Raw genomic sequence first — 21,300 nt, 5'->3', positions numbered from 1 at the left:
ATAGGGTTACAAACTGAACTGAAATTTCTAATAAACTTCTGGTAAAAACTATCCAATCCATGAAATGATCTTACCTCTCTAATGCTTTCTGGTGTAGGCCACTTAACAATTGCTTTCACTTTCTCAACGTCCATCTTCAAACCATCCTCAGGTATCACAAATCCCAAATAGACTAACTCATCCCTTCATGAAAGTACACTTCTTGATATTGATAAACAACTTCTCTTCTCTCAACCTCTACAAAACTTGTCTTAACTATAACAAATGCTCCTCTTTTGTCTTACTAAAAATCAGAATGTCATCCAAATACACAATAACAAACTTACCCAAGAATTTCTTCAATACCTCATTCATCAGCCTCATGAAAGTACTTAGTGCATTATGTTAGATACTTGATCAGTCCCAAAGACACTGAGAGGGGGGTGAATCAGTGTCTAACCGGTAGATGAAAGATTTAAACTTGTTTGCAACTTTATAACCCAAATTAATATATCGGCAAGCAAATAATAATGCAGTAAAGAGAAACAAAAGAATAAGCATCAATGCACACCATAACACAGATATTTTGGTGAGGAAACCCGATAGGGGAAAAACCTCGGTGGGATTTGTGACCCACAATATTTACTCACTAGCCAATATGAATAAATATTACTCAGTACAATAGGGGCCTGCACATGCAGGAAGGCCAACTGCCTAGAGCTCACTGCTCAATACAAAAATGGAGTCTCATTGACTACACAATTGGATGATTATTGATTAAATCCAATGACAATGTACTACTCAAAATAGCATCTGCAATGCTGGATTCAGTACCAGTTTAAGCTCTATCTGATACCTCTCCCATAAACCTTGCTTCGCTCTACTCTGCTTCTTATTCTCTCTCATATATCGCTTACATACATACCTAATTACATTTTATAATGACCTACAAGTTCTCATACATATATGAGTCTTTATAATACATCATGTCGGCTATACAAATATATTTACAATACAAAACAATATTATTTCCAAGTCGGCTTGGACTGCCAGTATAATCTGTTGCCGATGTAAATAACCTTTGTTGTGACTGTCGGTGTCGGTAGGTGAAATTTATTACCAATATAGCCTATGAACCATGTTACCAATTGGTTGTCATCAATGACAACATCAACCATTCTCATCTGAGTGTATAATGCCAACACATTAGTCAATCCAAAAGGAATCACCAACCATTCATACAGTCCTTCATTTGTCTTAAATGTTGTCTTCCACTCATCACCTTCTTTGATCCTGGTCTGATGATATCCACTCTTCAAATCTATCTTTGTAAAGTATTTTTCTCCACTCAAACAGTCCATTATGTCATCCATCCTAGGCAAAGGAAACTGGTATTTCACTGTGATCTTGTTTATTTCTCTTGAATTGGTACACATCCTCCATTCTTCATTCTTCTTAGGTGCTAATACTACTAGTACTACACAAGGGATTAAACTCTCCCTGATGAAACATTTCTTCAATAGTTCCTGCACTTGTCTATTTAGTTCTTCATTCTCTGCCTGTGTCAACCTTGTGTGCAGCTTTGTTAGGCAAACTAGCTCCGAGAACCAAGTCCATGCAATGACTAATACTTCTCACAAGTGGCAATCCACCAGGTACATTATCTGAAATGATGTCCTCATATTCTGTCAGCAAATCTTTTATTTCTTCCGAGTGTTCTCCTTCCATTTTCGGTCTCTTAGTCTTCATAGGAATTAAGACAAAGCACACATTCTCATGTCTCAATCCATCCATGAATTTCCTTCCATCTACCAGATATATTCTAGCATTCTAGCATTCTTCATTCTTCAATGGTTCCTCCAAAGGCAACAAGGTTTGCTTTGTCCCATTGGCCACAATAGTGTATGTATTCTTCCTCTCATTATGTACTGCCTGTCTATCAAACTACCAAGGTCTACCCAACAAAAGATGACAAATATCCATAGGCATAATATCACACAAGACTTCATCATGATAATTCCCAATTTTCAATTTCACCCAACATTGTTCACTTACTAACAACTTATGTTCATTCTGAATCCATGCTATCTGATAAGGCTTAGGGTGTTTCAATCTCTCCAATTTCAACTTATTCACCATCTCTTTTGAAACAAGATTATTTGAACTATCACTATCAATAACAACTTTTCAACACTTACCGGATACTTTACATCTGGTCTTGAACATATTCTTCCTCTGCAAGGGCTCTTCATCTCCTCTGGTATGACACAAAGCTCTCCTCATCATCAACAGTTCTCCATCTTCCAATTTATTGTCTGATCTGGTGGGGTTTTCTTCCACCATTGTTTCTCTTTCGGTAGTCTCTGTCTTCTTACACTCAAACTCACGATGTCCTTTTCCTCCACACTTAAAGCAGGTTCCTTTGAATGTCCTCTTGTCCCATCTTCCAAAGTTCTCATTCCAGTAACCATTCAATTCTCTCCTCCGATAAAAATTTCTATCATCCTTTTGGTATGAATTACCTTCTTTGCTCACTTCCTTGTCCTTGCTCTGATCTGTACTAGTTCCTCTTCCTCTGGTATATCCTCTTCCTCCTTGAAATATTCCTCTAGTAAACCTTCCACCTCTACCTCTTTGTCTCTGCTCATGTCTTTTGTTTAACTTTTCTTTAGCCTTTAAGGCATACTGGTAAGCCTCTTCAACACTCTCCAATTTTATCACACTCAATTCATCTTGTATAGACACCCATAATTTATTTAAATATCTTGCAACTTGTTCAACTTCATCATCAACATGTCCAGATCTTATGTTCAACTTGTAAAATGCTTCGGTGTACTCCTTCACAGTAGATTCCTTCTATCTCAAATTCTACAACTTCCAGAACAAATCCACTTGATAATTTGCTAGCACAAACTTTGACTTCAACTTAGCAATCATTTGATCCTATGTCTTAATCTTATCTTTACCTTTCCTTTGTTCGTCAACTTGCAAATGCTCCCACCAAAGAGATGCATGACCTTTCAACCAGGTACATACATATTTCACCTTCCTCTCTTCTACAGTATTTTCAAAATCGAAATACTTCTCCATCTCCAAGATCCAATCCATCAATTCATCTGAATCTAACTTCCCATCATATTTCAATGGGGCAAAATGAGGTTTAGTATTCGCCCTACTCAAAACCCTAAAAAACCTTCCTCATCTGGATCAACCACCGATAGGTTTTCTTGTTCTGTCAGGGCTTCTTCTCCTTCATCTTCACTTACATCTTTAATATGTCAACCTCTTCTCTGGGCTGTCTCCACGGCTTCTAATCGGGTTGTTATTCCTCACATCATCTCCTTCACAACAGGGTTTGCATTCCCACGCGCTCCATCATTCCTAGCTCCTCTTCACGCCATTATTCATGCTAGTCCTCTGTAGCTACAGATCGGATCCGCAAGCTGTCACCCTACAACAAAATTTTAGGACACACACCCTCCAAAATGAAACTTCACTCTGGTACCTCTTAAAGCAGTCACCGGTGAGGAGGGACCTCAAAGAGATCAATCTGTATTGATCAGCAAAAGTAAACACAATGGAAACACAAAGATATGATGGAGGCAGTGCAGAACAGATTGATTTATTGCATGAAATTCGATTACATCCAACCGATAACAACCGGGTTACAACATACCGACTCACAGGTCTGGTAGAATAGGTCACAACCAAGACCTTGAATCTTATAATCTATCTCTATGCACAACCTAGCTACCTGATTGTCTGATTGATTACATTCTAATGAGTAATTAGAAATATATATAACGATCCAAAGGATCCAGTTAGCCCAAAAGGGATCAAAACCCGAAGAATAAGACGTAATGTGCAAAATAAACAAGGTCAACCTCCACCAAGAGATTCCTTTGAAAAAATCGAAAGGATGAAACGTAGACACGAGAAAAGGTCAACCACATGCCAAGAAACATCAGAATCAAAGCCCAAGGCTCCGTAAGCTTTGGAATGGGTTCCAGTAGATCACCAGAATAGGTCTCAGGCAACTGGTAACAAGAAACTGTCATGGAAACCAGTAATGATATCTTGTCGAAAAAATGATCCAAGTGTGATGCGGCCTGGAAGCAAGAAAGATGATCAAGTCTTCAAGTAGAATCCAACTCCACATGATTCGGTGAGCCAAAACTGGGACACATAGAAAGGAAAACTGAAATTGCAAACAAGAAACAAAACAGAAAGGAAAATATTTTTGGTTGATGCAAGATTGATGTGAACCGGGGATGCTCATGCATCATATGTATATGTATATGTATGTGTATATATATATATATATATATATATATAGAGAGAGAGAGAGAGAGAGAGAGAGATACATACATACATACATACATACATACATACATACATACATACATATATATATATATATATATATATATATACACACACACACTCAAAAATGGATATGACTAATTAAATAGATATTTATTATTTATTTAATAATTATTCTTCTATTAAATAATTAAATTAAAAAGTTTAATTATTTGATTCATTTAGTCTTTCTTCTATTTCAATCTTATTAAATATTAATTATTTAATCATCCATTATCAATTCTTCTAAAGTCTTCATCAATTATATAATTCTATTAAATCTCTTTTTCCACCTCACTTCATCTCCACATCACTCAATCTTGTCAACTCATATTTATGTGGCTGAACAAATTAATTCTATTAATTAGCCATATTAAATCTTAACTTCTATTTCCTAAATAAAAGAATGAGTGCGTACACTTAATTCTCAACTTCCCTATATTCTCTCCACAACTCCTACATCTTTGGAGGAGGTTGTCTCCACATCATCTTGATCAACTTCCACTTGTCCCATATTTCCTAAATCTCCTCCAACTATCCTATATTATTGGGGTCTTCATATTCAGTCAAGGTGATCATCTTGCCACTTGGACTCCCCTTCCTCCTTTTTCTCTCACATTCCAACTAATCCTTTATAGCCATCAATTTTGCATGACTCAATCTCAATCGTTGATCTCTACCACATGGGATTTTGCTCATAAAAATCTATAAAAAGAGCATTTCTCTAGTATTTTGAATCTAGTAGTTATCTTGCATTCACATGAGTTTTGATCATTCAAGCAATTCACAGTATGCCTTTGGCTTTTAGGTTTAATCATTTTCATATAGTTGCATAAATCATTTATCTTTGCATACAACATCCATTTATCAAGAGTCCATTCATCATTTGTCATCTTGGAAGCTACAACCAGTGCAATATGAGAGCAACAAATGCAACAAGATCAAAGATGATAGGACACAATGAGACAACAAGTGGAGGTTTATTGTTTTAAGTATTCCTCTTTTAATTGTTTCATTGGTAATTTTGGAATTTCCTATAGGTTTATATTATTGTGAAACTAACAAATCTTGTAGGTTCATTCTTGAAATATTTCCAAGTTACACACACACACACACAAAACAATGAATTTATGATTTATGGAAATGATACATCCTTTACATCTACAGATGAAAGTAGTATTTATATTAACATAATGCAATCTTTTAAAATGTTTCCATATAATTTAAAATAAATAAAAAAGCTATTACTTTTTATTGCTCTTTGAATTCTAAATGGCTATGAAAAGTTTGTAATTGCATTTTCTAATAATGTTAAAAAAGAAAACATCCAATTTATACATATCTTTCTATATCAATTTTAATTTGAAATATTTCTTTCTTGTTCTAAATTACAATCATACTATTTCTAAATGTCTTATAATATGTAAATTCACTACACTATATTATTTACTATTGCGAAAAGGGAAAATAATTTAAACTTTCAATCATGCAATATTTATGGATGTCTTTCTATATAATTCAAAAAAAAAAAAAAATCTATTGATTTCAATTGTTTAGTAGCAATAATTCAAATTTTAAATGTTCGCTCAAAATTTCCAAACTTACTTTTTAAATAATATTAAATGAAAATGTCTTTCTATATCAATTTTAAAACCAAAAAAAATATTTGTTTCTAGAATGAAACTAAAATCGTTTCAATTTTTTAAATCTTTGAGGAAAATTTAAACAAACAAAAAAAACTAATAACATTAAAATCTTCATTGCAAATCAAGCGTCTATCGACTACATGTTGCATGGCATAACCATGCGGCTAGTAGATACCTAATATTATAGAGAATATTTGTGCAATCAAATTTGGTGACATGGATTTGAAACCTTAGATTTAAGAAATACACTTGCCAAATAAACTCGTACAAAAAATCTAAACTCATTCGATATCATTACTCATAACTTTAAGAAACATGAAATTAAGATGTATAAATATTAAATCTTCTTCCTTAATCTATATGATTAAACATAAAAACATAATTATATATTTTTCTAATTTAAAATGTTTTAAATTAAAAGAGATTAAACTGTACAAATTTACAAAAAAAAAAATTAGCCAAAAGAAGTATATACACTTCAATTACATTGTAAATTTTATAAATCGAATCCACACATTCCATATTTAAAAATTTACACAGCTCTAAAGAGCTCTCTTTAAATCCCTAAATAAAAAAATACAGCACATATATAAATGAATCTTCAATTTAAAGACAAGTCAATGGAATTGACTTGGCACATCTCGTACATGTGATATACATGGTACATAATTTAAGGTCCCCTCTTAAAGCTTAAAACTGTATCAGCAAAACTGAAGACTTTACATCAAATCTTGCATTGAATATCCATCACAAGATGAAAGATGAATTCAATGAGACTACATGTGTATACCATCCGACACACTTAAAAGAAATGATGGGCCATGCTTTACTTGTTAACATCAAAACGACTTCTCAATGTCAAGCTATGATGCTTTCAAACTTATCTAGGGATGAATTCCATTTTAGAAGGCAAAGTCCCATGTGGGGCAATAAATATGATCATATAGACACAAAAATCTTAAATTTGAACCACACCATATACCTATGTACCTATGTCAAGTGAATTGGAGAATAAAAACCTCACCAACAAGATTTATAAAGGCTATGGATTGAAGTATAAGTAGAATATAAGTCATACCACTGTAGCCATCCTTTGTAGATGTAGAATATAAGTCATGTTACTGTAGTCATCCATATCATGTTTTCTTATATAAAGAATGTATTTAAGGGAGACATTCTAAAAAATTAAGGGTATTTATAATTTCTTTTAGAAGTGTTTTATGTAGAAAGATACAAGCTAGGACGCATGATATAATGGGTACTCTCTAATTGTTAAGGATTGAATTCACACATTTCAAATCAATCTAGTTATTTATATTATGTGTCTTTATACGTTTAAGACACTCTTAAGAAAATAAGGGTACCCATAACTTTATTAAGGAGTGGATAGGATGATACAATGGGTGCCCTTCAAATTGAATGCATGATATGAATTACATTTCAAATCACTCTAGCCATCCATATCATGTGTCTTTATACATTTAAGGCAACCCTAAGAAAAGAAGGGTGCCCATAGCTTTTCCTAGAAGTATCGTATGAAGGAAGCTATAAGGTGGGTAGCATGATACGATGGATGTTCGTCAAATGCTACAAATTGAATGCATGATATGAAACACATTTCAAATCAATCTAACCGTCTAACCATATGACCCTATACATTTAAGGCACCCCTAAGAAAATAAGGGTACCCATAACTTTCCCCGTAAGTCAAGTATGGAGGAGAATACAAGGTGGGGGAGCATGATACAATGGGTGTCCTTCAAATGTGACAAATTGAATGAATGATATGAAACACATTTAAAATCAATCTAACCATCCCATCATATGGCCCTATACATTTAAGACACCCCTAAGAAAAGAAGGGTACCCATAACTTTTCTGAGAAGTCGAGTACAGAGGAAGATACAAGGTGGGGGAGCATGATACAATGGGTGCCCTTCAAATGCGACAAATTGAATGAATGATATGAAACACATTTCAAATCAATCTAACCACCCCATCATATGACCCTATACATTTAAGACACCCCTAAGAAAAGAAGGGTACCCATAACTTTTCTCAGACGTCGAGTACAGAGGAAGATACAAGGTGGGGGAGCATGATACAATGGGTGCCCTTCAAATACGACAAATTGAATGTATGATATGAAACACATTTCAAATCAATCCATCCATCCCATCATATGACCCTATGCATTTAAGACCACCCTAAGGAAAGAAGGGTACTCATAACTTTCCGTAAAAGCTCAATATGGAAGAAAATACAAGGTGGACAACAAATTGAATGCATGATATGAATGCATTTCAAATCCATCCCATCATATAACCTTATACATTTAAGACATCCCAAGCAAAAAGGAAGGTAACCATAACTTTCCCTATATAAGTCGAGTATGGAGTAAGATACCAGGTGGGGAAGCCTGATTCATTGTGTGCAATCTCTAGGACAAACGTTGACTAATTCTCTCAGTCTTTTTTCTTACATCAATGCACCTACATAATTCAATCCAATACCGACAGTGATTAGCAACTGAAATGAGGTATAGATTCTTTGCTGTGGTAACGAAGATAAAGGGTTATGGATGTAACGTGGAGGTGCTATGGTAGGTTAGGATTTAAGTAGGAGATAGTTGGAGGAGGGCTCAACCACTACCTACTCCCTATAATACCAGTGAGAAGTAATGAATGTATCTCAGGCAATTAAATTCAAAATCGGTTTTATTCTACGTGGCATGAAAAATCTCCGGTTTACCAGCTCTCCATAAATAAGAACGTTTCATCCATGTTAACACGCATTAAGGCCCTTGGCTAAAATCTGTCAACCAAGCAAGAAAACTGTGTCTTGTATTGCTAAAGGACGCCAACCAGAGAATTTTGCCACCAAAGAATTTACACACTCAAAACTATACGACTCGTTAAGGGTATATCTTGAAGTTTTGGGAAGTTTTTCGTTAGTATCAATGTTGTGGTAGTATTGGGTAGGAGGCGTTCTAGTGGTCTATTTGTTATAACTATGGGGAGTGGGGGTAATAAGGTAGATTGTGATATTTAAGATCTCATGGAGGATTTGTAATTCCGATCTGCAGATGTGAGGAAAGATTGCATTTTTTGGGGGGTGGGTTTGGATTGTGGATTCACATTTTAAGGAGGAAAGATTGTAGTTTTTTTTTTTGGTTTCCTTAGATTGTGGATTCACATTTTGAGGAGGAGATTTTGTAGTGGGTAATGACAGCTTTTAGTGCACATTTCGAAGATTTTTGTGCTTGTCTGAGATGTTTTGGACGTTGTGTTGTCTTTCTGAAGGTTTTAGATGTTGTGTAAAATCAGTTTTTGGGCGTTCAGAGATGGTATGAAGAGACCATAGATGTTTCCAAGGCCAAATTTGGGTTCTTGTCGATAACATTTGTGTTCTTGTTGACAGAATTTGAGGTGGTATCAGATGTTTCCTAGGGCTGGATTGAACTGGGTTTGGTAGGAGACGGGCCATTTGAAGATATTTTGTGTGAAATTGAATTGGGTGCCTATAAATATGTTTGTCAGGCAGAACAAAATGGGAAGAAGGTTGGTGGGGTTGCTGCAAATGGCCCTTATCATGGTGGGCAGAGTTGTGGTGTACATTGTGAGTTACATTGTGTTTGGTGTTCTTGATCTTCTTGATCCTGTTCTGTGTGTTGTTTACAAGATGATTGATTATCTTGTGGAGGCGGAGTGGAAGCCATGCTACTGCTTCTCTACACAGGAGGATTGCAGTAGCAGGAGCAGGAGGAGCATTCTGGTGAATTCTCCAGAAGGGAAGACCAAGATTGTGTGCCATTGCCTTACAAAGGTCCAAATGGAGGACATCTCTGATACACTGTACTCAAGGAAGCCTTTGTTCAGAGAGCTTGTGATGTCTACTGTGTTTTGTATCAAGAAGTTGAGAGTTTTCAAGGCCAATCCTGCAGCAGTGCTGAACCCTAATAACCAGAGGCTGAGGACTGCTACTTTGAAGCCTGCTTTTGCTGTCAATTCTTCCACCATTGTTGAAAGCCTTCAAGGTCACAAGGGGCAGCTGCAGGCACCTGTTAGTCCAAGATGGTCTGACTGTGATTGCCCCACCTGTGCCTCCTGGCATTCCTCCTGCAAGGAAACCTTGTTTTTTACAGTTGAAGGCAAAGGTGAGTAACTACTATAGTCAATTTTATTTCATTCTGCTCTAGATTACATTTTCATCTGAGAATAAATTTTGTCCTTGTACTTGAACCTGTCCTAATAAATGTACCTTGAACCTGTCCTAATAAATGTACCTGAAACTTATTTCCTTTTTTTGACTTCCCAATGTAAATTGAACATAAAATAGGCTGGTAAATTATTAATGCTGAAATCGTTAAGTGCTTACAGACCCAACTGAATGATCAAAAAGTCTGGCCCTCATATTGATCAATACGGTAATCAGCTGTATTAGTATGGTTTGAATTCACTTTCAACCTGGTAAAAATTTCAGGTGAGTTTGCTGGTCAAGCGAACCCCATGGACTTTTAACTAGAGGTGGGGTGTATTTTGCCATAGTCATCAAGGACTTGGAGACTCCCATCTATTGTCCAACATTATTATCCTAATGAGTCAATATAGTATTTTCAAATCATTGGAATAGGGAAGACGATTTCATATTAAAAGTGCATTTCTCTTCTCTGACCATCTTATTCTAATGATGAATGATTTCATATCGTTCATGCATTTCTCTTCTCTGACCATCTTATTCTAATGATGAATGATTTCATATCATTCATGCATTTCTCTTCTCTGACTATCTCATTCTAATGATGAATGGCTTCATATCAATTTTGCATTTCTCTTCTCCTACTATCTCATTCTAATGATGAATGATTTCATATGGTCCAACACATCATATCACAAGAGTCAATAGAGAATTTCAATTGTACATTTCTCGACCTATCTCATTCCTGAGATGAATGGTTTCATATCAATTATGCATTTCTTTTCTCTGACTATCTCATTCTAATGATATTGTGCTCTTTTCTGACTGTCTCATTCTATGATTTCATATCAATTGTGTTCTTCTTTCACTATCACATTCTGAAAATGAAACATACAATATAATCCGAAACATTGATGAAAAAGAATTCCCACAATCAAATCCAAAAATATAACAAAACTAATATTATCTTTATTAAAATTTCGTTTCGAAAACATCACATCTACCATACAGTGTCATATCCAGCCCACAACACCACCCTGTTGGCCTAGATTGTTGGAAGTATCGACTTCAATGGCCTTTATGGCTAGCGTGGGTACATCCATAGAATATATACATAAAATATATCCACGCCTTAATTACACTTTTTTGGATCTGCTTTCCATACTAGTTTTAAGAAACCAAATAGATGGCCAAACATATTATCTACCCACCTAAAAGCCAAACCCAGATAAATAAACAAAAAACAACAATTCTCCATTTACAACTCTCCCAATTTCTACCCACCATTTAACAAGCAACCTGCAGCGCTGCAACGGTGGCACTCTCTACTAGGGAAAATCATTCATTACGTAGCAATTGCTTTCAATTCAATTTACGCATAAATAAGCCAGAATCTTGCAACCCTGACACTGCCACATCGTGGCGACACGTGTCATCAACTTTGTTTTTCCACAGGTTCAGAAATTTTCGACGTTCCCCAGGATAACAAGCATTTCAAAGCAGGTGCCTCCGACGTAATATTTATTCACGGATTTATTTCCTCGTCAACTTTCTGGACGGAAACGGTTTTTCCCAACTTCTCGGAGTTGACCAAGTCAAAATACCGGCTGTTCGCCGTTGACCTTCTGGGCTTTGGTCGGAGCCCCAAGCCCACCGACAGTCTTTACACTCTGACGGAACACGTGGACATGATCGAGCGGTCCATAATGCGGCCTCATCGAATCAAATCCTTCCACGTCGTAGCGCATTCTCTGGGCTGTATTATTGCTCTCGCCTTGGCGGCTCGATATCCTGGCGCAGTCAGTTCCCTAACGCTCTTAGCGCCGGTAAATATATTTAATATTTTTATTATTATTATTATTATTATTATTATTTGATGAATACGTATGTCAGTTTCTATTGATTAATTTTTAAATTTTTTTTTTAAATGCAGCCATATTTTCCAGTACCCTGTGGTGTTGAAGGGAGTGATTTTGTTCTGAGACAGCTGGCACCGAAGAAAGTATGGCCACCCATTGCCTTTGGGGCTTCCATTGCTTCCTGGTATGAACATGTTAGTAGGACTGTGTGTTTGCTCATCTGCAAGCAACACCGTTTCTGGGACTTCATTGCTAGGCAGATCACAAGGAACAGGTATGCAAAAGATGGGCATTATTTTTTGGTTTCTATATTTGATTTTGTATGTTTTGAACTAATTAATTCATGTTTGCATATGTGAATTTTCAGAATAAGGACATTTCTAATTGATGGATTCATGTGCCACACTCACCATGCTGCATGGCACACCCTCCACAATGTAATATGTGGGACTGCAAACAAAATGGATGCCTACTTAGATTTGGTGAGAAAGCAAGAAGCATGTAAGGTGACAGTCTTCCATGGTAGGGATGATGAATTGCTTCCTGCCAAATGTAGTGAAGATCTCAAGTGCAAGATTCCTCGAGCTCGAGTTAAAATTATTGAGAAAACCGATCATATTACAATAGTTGTTGGTAGACAAAAAATATTTGCTAGAGAATTAGAAGAAATATGGAAAGAAAAATAAAATGAAGAAGAGAACTAATGAAAGATTTTATCAAAGATAATTTCTAGATTATAGTCTTAATATTGGAAGAGATCATTAAAAGATATAATGAATTCTTCTAATACTATATTCTTATATCTGTTGCAAAATGGTGGTGGTGTTGTAGAAGATGTGTGAAGGATCATTCATCTTGCATTGCTTTTCATTGTTTATAGGTTTTGAAAGAAGTCATATTTAAAGTTTAAGAATTAGGGTTTATGTTTGGTTTCTCCAAACCAAACCCATTGAATGTGAGTAGTTATATCTTGGAGACTACTTTCCATAATAAATTGTATTGATATCAAAGACAATCAATTATTTAGTGGATCTTATGTTTTCTTTTCTTACTTTGATGACTAAATGCTAATCATAAAAAATTAAATGAATTTATTTGATGTTTGTTAGTTTAACCATCCAATTTTTTAAAGTTGAAATTAATTTTATTTGGTGATTGTTGGTTAAACCATTTGATTTTTTTAAATTAAATTAATTTTAAATGTAAATATATTATTCAATTAATATTATTTGTAAAAGAAGAAGTTCTTATCTTTAATATTTAAGTCAAATTTAAGGATACACCCACTTAACATCCTTGTACACTAAAATATTAAAAAAAAAAATACAATGTTAAAAACATAAGAATTGTTTTGGTAGGTATGGTTGGAGAAAAACAAGAATATATTATAAATCTAAGGATATATATAAAGATTATGTATTACATGATGAAACTTAGTACTTTTTGTATAATATTTTATATCGACAAAGATAAAACAATAATAGCTATATAGAAAAAGGGGTGACTCATGTAGTACAGGGGTTAAAACACTTGTTTGGTGAAACTACCACCAAGGTTCAAATTACCACTAGGACAACATGCTCTCATGGATTTGAACAGCAATAGTGTTCAAAACTTAAAAAGTGCCCATTACCAATCCAAAAAAAAAATTGTTATATAGAAAAAATTATTATTAAAAATAAATGTATATTTTTTTATTATATAATTCCAAAATAATATATATAGAGGGTCAGTGCAAGAAGATGAGTCCACTTTTTGGAAGTGTTTTCCCTGTTTTTTAGATTTTGTCTCACTTGAGCTTAAATTTTGAAACACTTAGAGATTGAATCTTGGAAAAAGTCAGTAATATAAAAGATAGCTCTCTGAGTGTACTTTTCAAATATGTAATTTATTTTAATACCCACATAATAAAAAATAACTTTTTGAATGGAGTTCTAAAAACTATGTTTTAAAAATGCCTGTTTCAGGACCATACCATGCATGTGTACGACCCACACTTTTTGACACAGTGAAAATTATTTTCTCAAACCGTTTTGGGAAATGGTTTGTAACACACTGAAGATTGATGAGCATATTTTTCTGTATTTTTTTTTCAAATATTTTTTTTTTAATTAATTTTTTAATGGCCGTAATTATCTTTTTAAAAATTTGACGTGTACGACCCACATAATTTGACGTAAACTTAGCATTTTTTGAAATTGAAAAGAATTTTGTATAGATTGATGGCATATAATTTTTTTTTCAAAATTCATTAAAATAAATAAGTTATTAAATTAAGAAAATTAGTTAATATTTCAAATTTATGAACTTGATTTAGTATAAATTAAATGAAAAATAGTTAAAATAATCAATTTTTAAATTAATTTACATATTTAGAATCTAGACAGTGTAATCTGAAATGGGTTTCAATTCTGTATAAAAATTCTTTGATTAGAGGCACGTAAACTATTTCATTTCATCATATTTGTGCTTTCATTCATGGAGCTTTGAATTTGCAGGTTCATGTCTCAAGTGTGGCCATCCCAGGCCTATCCCGGGCTTAATACCGAGGCAAGTGGCGGGTTGTGAATTCAAATTTTGCATAACGGGCCCCCGTTTTATAAACGGGGGCCGGTTTCATTTTTTGCCGTTGTTGTGATCTTCGATCTCTTTGGCGTTTTGCCTCCTTCTCTCTTTGTGCTTGAATTTCGTCCATTGTCATTGTCCTCTTTTTTTTCTTTTGACGTTGCTTAGAACCCATTTTTACAAACTCATCTTCAAAAAATAATATTTTTTTATTGAGTTCTTCAAAAAATCGTGTAAAAAATATTAAAAAGTACTGCCAAATGATGTAAAAAATCTTTGTCAGTACGGATTTCAATGATAGTGTGGTAAATCGATGCAATCTTTTTTTTTTTTACAGTAACAGTTATTTAGAAACGGGGGCCCGTTATTTAAATAACGGGCCCCCATTTTAATAACGGGGGCCCGTTTTTCCATTTCTAAAAACGGGCCCCCGTTATTAAAATGGGGGCCCATTATTTAAATAACGGGCCCCCGTTTCTAAATAACTGTTACTGTAAAAAAAAAAAAGATTGCATCGATTTACCACACTATCATTGAAATCCGTACTGACAAAGATTTTTTACATCATTTGGTAGTACTTTTTAATATTTTTTACACGATTTTTTGAAGAACTCAATAAAAAAATATTATTTTTTGAAGACGAGTTTGTAAAAATGGGTTCTAAGCAACGTCAAAAGAAAAAAAAGAGGACAATGACAATGGACGAAATTCAAGCACAAAGAGAGAAGGAGGCAAAACGCCAAAGAGATCGAAGATCACAACAACGGCAATTGAATAACACTTCTGAAGCATCTAGTTCAGTGCCTGTTGTAGATGAGACCATTGAAGACATCATGATGGATGCAAGAAATGTAGAACCACACACGGGTATGACTGTTGATGCAAATGTTGATGTGGATGTGAATCCTGGTATATTTTTAAATCCTGATGACTATGATGCCAATCAAATTGCTGATTTAAATGAAGCTGGATATAAATTTCATACACCAATACGAAAAGAAATAAATATTGAAAATATTACACCACCCTCTCTAAAAGAAAATGAATGTAATTTGTTTACTATTGATAGCAATGTGCTAGATAATCTTAATGGGTTAGTTTCTTGGAGACAAATCAGAACACATGCAAACAGATTATATAAACAATTTTTCTATAATAAAAAGTTAGGATTCCAATGTCAATTAATGCTACAATTAATAAAAATGTTAAAAATGCGTAAAGTCATGAAAAAAATAGGTATTTATGCAAAACCAAAAAAAAAAGATGAATCATATAAGCAAGTTGTATCTACTGTTGCCAGTGCCATCAATTCTATAGGAAAAACAAGTCGATCTAAAGATAAGAATGTAGCACGTAGAGTTATAACGACTGCTATAGTTGACAAAATGATTGTTAGTAAAAGAATGTTAAGTGATATAAGTGGCTATTTGAACTTACATCGTAGAACCTTGTCAAGAGCGGCCAAAAGAAGAGACACAATTGAAATTGATCCACTAAACCATTGTTGGAGTTTTAGTGGTAGACTTCAAAGGTCGGACATGAAATTAAATGATGAAACTAAACAATTAATTGCAAAATTTTGGCATGATAACACTAGAGTTTCATCAAATGCTAGAGATGTTTTAAAGTTAAGGGTGGGATCAAAAATTCGTGATCCTCATCCAAAACATCTTCTTGACATGACTAAAACTGAATTCTTTAAAAAATTTAGTGATGAATCTGTGTTAATGAATTTACGAATTAGTCAAAGATCATTTGAAAAATGCAAACCCTGGTATGTTAAAATCAATAAACAAATAATATCTTGTTGTTGTAAAACTCATGTCCAGTTTCGTTACTATTATGATGTTTTTCGATATATTCGTTGTATGTTGCATGGTAATGATCTTGTGCAAGATTGTGGTGTTTATGTTCCACCTAAAACTATAAAAGATTTTATTGGAAGTTTATTTTGTAAACCACCTAATGAACAATTATTTCTTTCCAGTTCATGCATTTATGGTCTTTGCAATTTATGTGGGAACTATTCTTCGATAGGTGAATGTTTGCATGAACATGTTTCATCTGAGTTTGGACAAAAAATGGTTGATGTTAGGAGATTTAAAAATATAGAATACCCTCTAAAGGATGGAAAGATGGGGAAACGTTTAGAATTGATTACAGAACAAAATAGTGTGAATGCATTTATTAGTGAGTTTAAAACTCATATTGTTCCAAAATATGTGAAACATTCCCAACATGCCGGATGGCTTGATGGACAGTTTCGCATATGCAAGAACACATTTCCAGTTGGAACAATAGTATCAGTTGTGGATTTTGCAGAAAATTATACTCTAAAACCACAAGAGGAAACTCAATCACAATACTACAACTCAGTGCAAGTGGCCATATTTGTGCACATTATATATAGACATGACCATGACAGTACAGAAGATAACAGAAAATTTTTGAGGGAGTATCATTTCTATGTTAGTGATAATCAATTACACTCTTCAGAGTTTGTCCAACATTGCTTTGAGGTATTTTATGATAATCTTAAGGAAAGAGAAATTGACATGAAACAACATATGATATGGTCAGATAACTGCACTGGACAATTCAAAAATGCAAGAATGTTTTATTGGCTATGCAAAGTTCACAAGATAACCAATGTCCAACATTTATGGAGTTTTTTTGAAGCGAGACATGGTAAGGGGGAACACGATGGAGCCGGTGCCTGTATAAAAAGAGCTCTTGCTAGAGAACAATTGAAATTCGAGGATGCAGTGAAATTCAGAGATGCTCGTGCAGTTGTAGATTGGTGCAATTCAAAGTTGTCAAAAGGATCAACTGAAAACTCTGCAATTCGACGTTTCTTCTGGTTGATAGAGGAAGATAGTATTCTTATTCGGCATGATTGTAATACCATCATTGGATTAGCTAAATGGCATTCGTTTAAGAGTTCTAATTCAAACACATGGACTATATTCACAAGGCAACTTGCTTGCTTTTGTCAGTTTTGTGTTTTCAGAGATTGGGAATTTTGTGAGAATAAAGAATGGGTTGAAGAATGGCAACAAAGATCATTGACACCCATAGATGCAAATGATCCGCATGAAAGAACTGATGAAGATATGGATCAAATGTTTGCATCAAATGACTATGATCGCATTTCAGATCTTATACAACAAGGTAAAATTATTTTTAAAATTTGTTTTGATTTATTAAATAGTACATAAATTTATGAAATCTTACAGTGTATATTTTTGTTTTTATTTCTCATTAAATATTAAAATAAAATTGTTTTGTGCACAGGACATGTCTATGCTGTTGTTGCACTAGAGGACAATGAAGAGGGGACAGAGTATTGGTTGGCTCGATGTGTAGAGCCAAAACATAAGCTAACTACTCCTCGAGTAGATGATGATGGTTATGACTATCCAACAGGATATGTGGTTGTTGTTGGCACTTGGCTACGCAAATATCTAACAAGAAAGAATGGATTGCCCGCATTTGAAGATTATGAATTAGAGAAGAAGATTATACATTACTCGCATTTGGTAGTGGCAACTAATATAAAATTGGATAGATATCGTGGCAGGCCTGCTAATAAACAATTATGGACTCTCTCTATGGAAGAGCACGAGACAATTATAGATGCTTTGCAAAAGAGAGAGGATGCAGATGGTATAACGGAATGAATCTAGTAAAATTTTGTTTCAGGTCTACCACAAGTAGAAGGCATCAATGAAAACAAAGTTATTTAAATAGACTGTTTATTTTATTTTAGATATGTCTTCTTGATTACATTTTGTGTACAATATACATAAATGAGAGACTATTGGTCAAATTTATGAATGAGATAATTATGTTTTAATCAAGTTCTATTCATTATATTTGTTAAATGATTCTTTTTAATTTAGAATATATGTTATAATTATAAGATATGTTTCGATACTTAGTTCATGATGTATGCACATTTAGTTTATCTAATCACAAGAACTATTTAAATGAAATTCCAAAAATAAAATTACAAGTCCACATAATGCCTATAAAGTTGTTTAAGCACAACTTCCATAAATAAAATTTCAAGTCCACATAATATCTAATGGGCACAATACACATAAAGTATGCATGTATAATATATATGATCTAATCCTATTATGAAACTATCCATATATATAAAGTATGTGAGTGCACGTGTAAACAAATATGTAAAGCCTGTAAAATAGTACATATCAGAGCCAAATAAATAGTAAAATTTCAAGTCCACATAATCCATATAATATCTAATCCATATATATGTCTAGATGGTAACATGATGTTCACTCCACATAATATCTAATGTGCACAAAAAATATAAAGTATGCACAAAAAATATAAAGTATGCACAAAATATATATGATCTAATCCTATTATGCAACTATCCATATATATAAAGTATGTGCATGTGTAAACAAATGTGTAAAGTCCATAAAAAAGTACATATCAAAGCCAAATAAACAGTAAAATCTAAGTGCTATCATCAATAACATCTCATGGTCTCTTGTCCCCGGGACGTGGTCCAGATCCACCTGTCTCGTGCTGTACAATAAAAAAATAATATTAAAATTTTACTTGAAATTAACTATTAAAAGAATCATTTATCAAATATAGTAGAATTCGTAAATTAAGTTACAAACTTACCATATGCTCATCAGATCCTCTAGCAGTATCTCTCTTGTCCCCAGGACGTGGTCCAGATCCACCTGTCTCATGCTATACAATAAAAAAATAATATTAAAATATTACTTGAAATTAACTTTTAAAATAATCATTTATCAAATATAGTAGAATTCGTAAATTAAGTTACAAACTTACCATATGCTCATCAGATCCTGTAGCAGTATCTCTCTTGTCCCCGGGACGTGGTCCAGATCCACCTGTCTCATGCTGTACAATAAAAAAATAATATTAAAATATTACTTGAAATTAACTATTAAAAGAATCATTTATCAAATGTAGTAGAATTCATAATTTAAGTTACAAACTTGCCATATGCTCATCAGACCCTCTAGCAGTATCTTGTGCAGTATCAACACCAAATGTAGTGCTAGCTAACTCCTGTACAAGGTCAAATTCAAAGTGTCCAATTAAATCTTAAATTAAGAGTCAAAATAAGATCAAATTAAGTATTACATATTAATACCTCAAAGGATGTCGATGTGCGTTCAAATTGGCTCTGATCAAAATTATGAGGATAACCTATCCTAATGGTAGTGTCCACCTGCATACATGCATTTAATGAAATCATATTTAGTGAACATATATATGTGTACTAAATAATTTCAAGTTAAGTTACAATATTGTAAGAGTTCATATTTAATTTAAGAATTATAAGATACATACCATAGATGGTGTCACAATAGTCAGACCCTCTTCTCGATGTGATGTAGAGGGTCCCTCATGACCTGAATCTTGGAGAAAGAAGCATTCAATGTATCAACATGAAAATTTATATAGTATACGATGATTACATATTAACTTAAAAAGATCTAGTACAATGTCTAGATAGAAATTTATACTATACCCCATAAGGTGTGCCGAGTTGTGTTCCAGTAGATGCAACATTGACTCTAATATTAGGCGTAGTCCTTATCTACATAAACAAAATTTATTTAATGAAGTATTAGATTGTATAAAAAAAGAGATGCACTTAGTTTATACCTATATTTAATGAAGTACATAAAAAGATTGACATGTACATGTATATATATCTATACCTGGTCAAGATGAACATCCGAGCAAAGAAAATCCATATAAGATGTCATCATGCTATCATCTGCTGCATCATGCTCATCTGGAACTGAAGTAGATCCTGCAGCAGTAGTAGGACCTACACACGTCTCATGACAACTCGAACACATATGTGGCATCCATCGAGGAGCAGATGCCATGTGAGCAGCTTGCTCACTCAGGTTACCTATGAGGGAAGTCAAAGCATCTAATGTCGAAATGAATGATGTATTTTGGACATCTGCAGGAATCGATGGAGCAACAAGTGGAACTATGGGTGGATCCGGTAGGGGATTATTACTCCGTGCCCCTAATCTATGCTGTGGCATTCCACGACCAACACCCTGGAATGACTTAATATCAAAATAATTTGGTTTTTGGTTCATTACAAACTCACAGTATAATTTCTTCAAAAAATAAAAAGGGACCTCATAATTACGATGTGGTGGATAATCAAAAACCATCCACCATCTATCCCAAAAGTATCTAGCCATTTCTGGATGCACACACCACCTAATTGAAATTCTTTTCTGGTTAGGTTGCATTGGTTCTCTTTTTTTTGGGTTGGTAAAATATGGACATAAATGAGCTTTGGTTATTTTCAAATCAGTGATTTGTCTATAAGTTAAACCATCGGCATAAAAATCACGCAACTCTTGTCGTCGTCTATGAAATTGATCTAATTGAGAATCAACAGATCTAACTGACTCGACAACAGTTTGCATTGATTTTGCAAACTCTACAAGATGGGGTGGCGTGACTTGCTCATTTTGGATAGCAGCAATGTTTTGTTCAATCACTTGTAGGTTTTCATTAATTCGTTCTCTTAAACGAATTTCATCCAATCTAGGGGGTTGTGGTGGTGGTGGTGGTGGAGGAGGAGGAGGGGGTTGTGGTGGGGGATTTTCACCTAATAGTTCATCTATATCAAAGACATC

General features: G+C 34.0%; 1 protein-coding gene across 1 annotated transcript; it reads left to right on the top strand.

The window, feature by feature from the left end:
- The first annotated feature begins 8,598 nt into the window (after window positions 1-8,598).
- On the top strand, window positions 8,599-13,094 carry LOC131068437 (probable lysophospholipase BODYGUARD 1). Its single transcript, XM_058003629.2, has 4 exons — window positions 8,599-10,143; window positions 11,640-12,010; window positions 12,118-12,317; window positions 12,411-13,094. The coding sequence occupies exons 1-4, from the start codon at window positions 9,516-9,518 to the stop codon at window positions 12,727-12,729; spliced, it is 1,518 nt and encodes a 505-aa protein (XP_057859612.1). The 5' UTR covers window positions 8,599-9,515; the 3' UTR covers window positions 12,730-13,094.
- The last annotated feature ends 8,206 nt before the right edge of the window (window positions 13,095-21,300 follow it).

The sequence above is a fragment of the Cryptomeria japonica genome, chromosome 11, assembly GCF_030272615.1.
Source record: "Cryptomeria japonica chromosome 11, Sugi_1.0, whole genome shotgun sequence".
In the NCBI taxonomy this organism is placed as follows: domain Eukaryota; kingdom Viridiplantae; phylum Streptophyta; class Pinopsida; order Cupressales; family Cupressaceae; genus Cryptomeria; species Cryptomeria japonica.
Note: the sequence above shows the minus strand (reverse complement) of the source record. Positions and strands in the feature narration are given on the sequence as shown.

Bases quoted from the DNA above. Each gene is read 5' to 3' on its own strand.
- LOC131068437 (XM_058003629.2), top strand. From the start codon at position 9,516: ATGTTTGTCAGGCAGAACAAAATGGGAAGAAGGTTGGTGGGGTTGCTG. The intron at 12,011-12,117 runs GTAAATATATTT...TTTTAAATGCAG, and splicing joins CCCTAACGCTCTTAGCGCCG to CCATATTTTCCAGTACCCTG. The intron at 12,318-12,410 runs GTATGCAAAAGA...GTGAATTTTCAG, and splicing joins AGGCAGATCACAAGGAACAG to AATAAGGACATTTCTAATTG.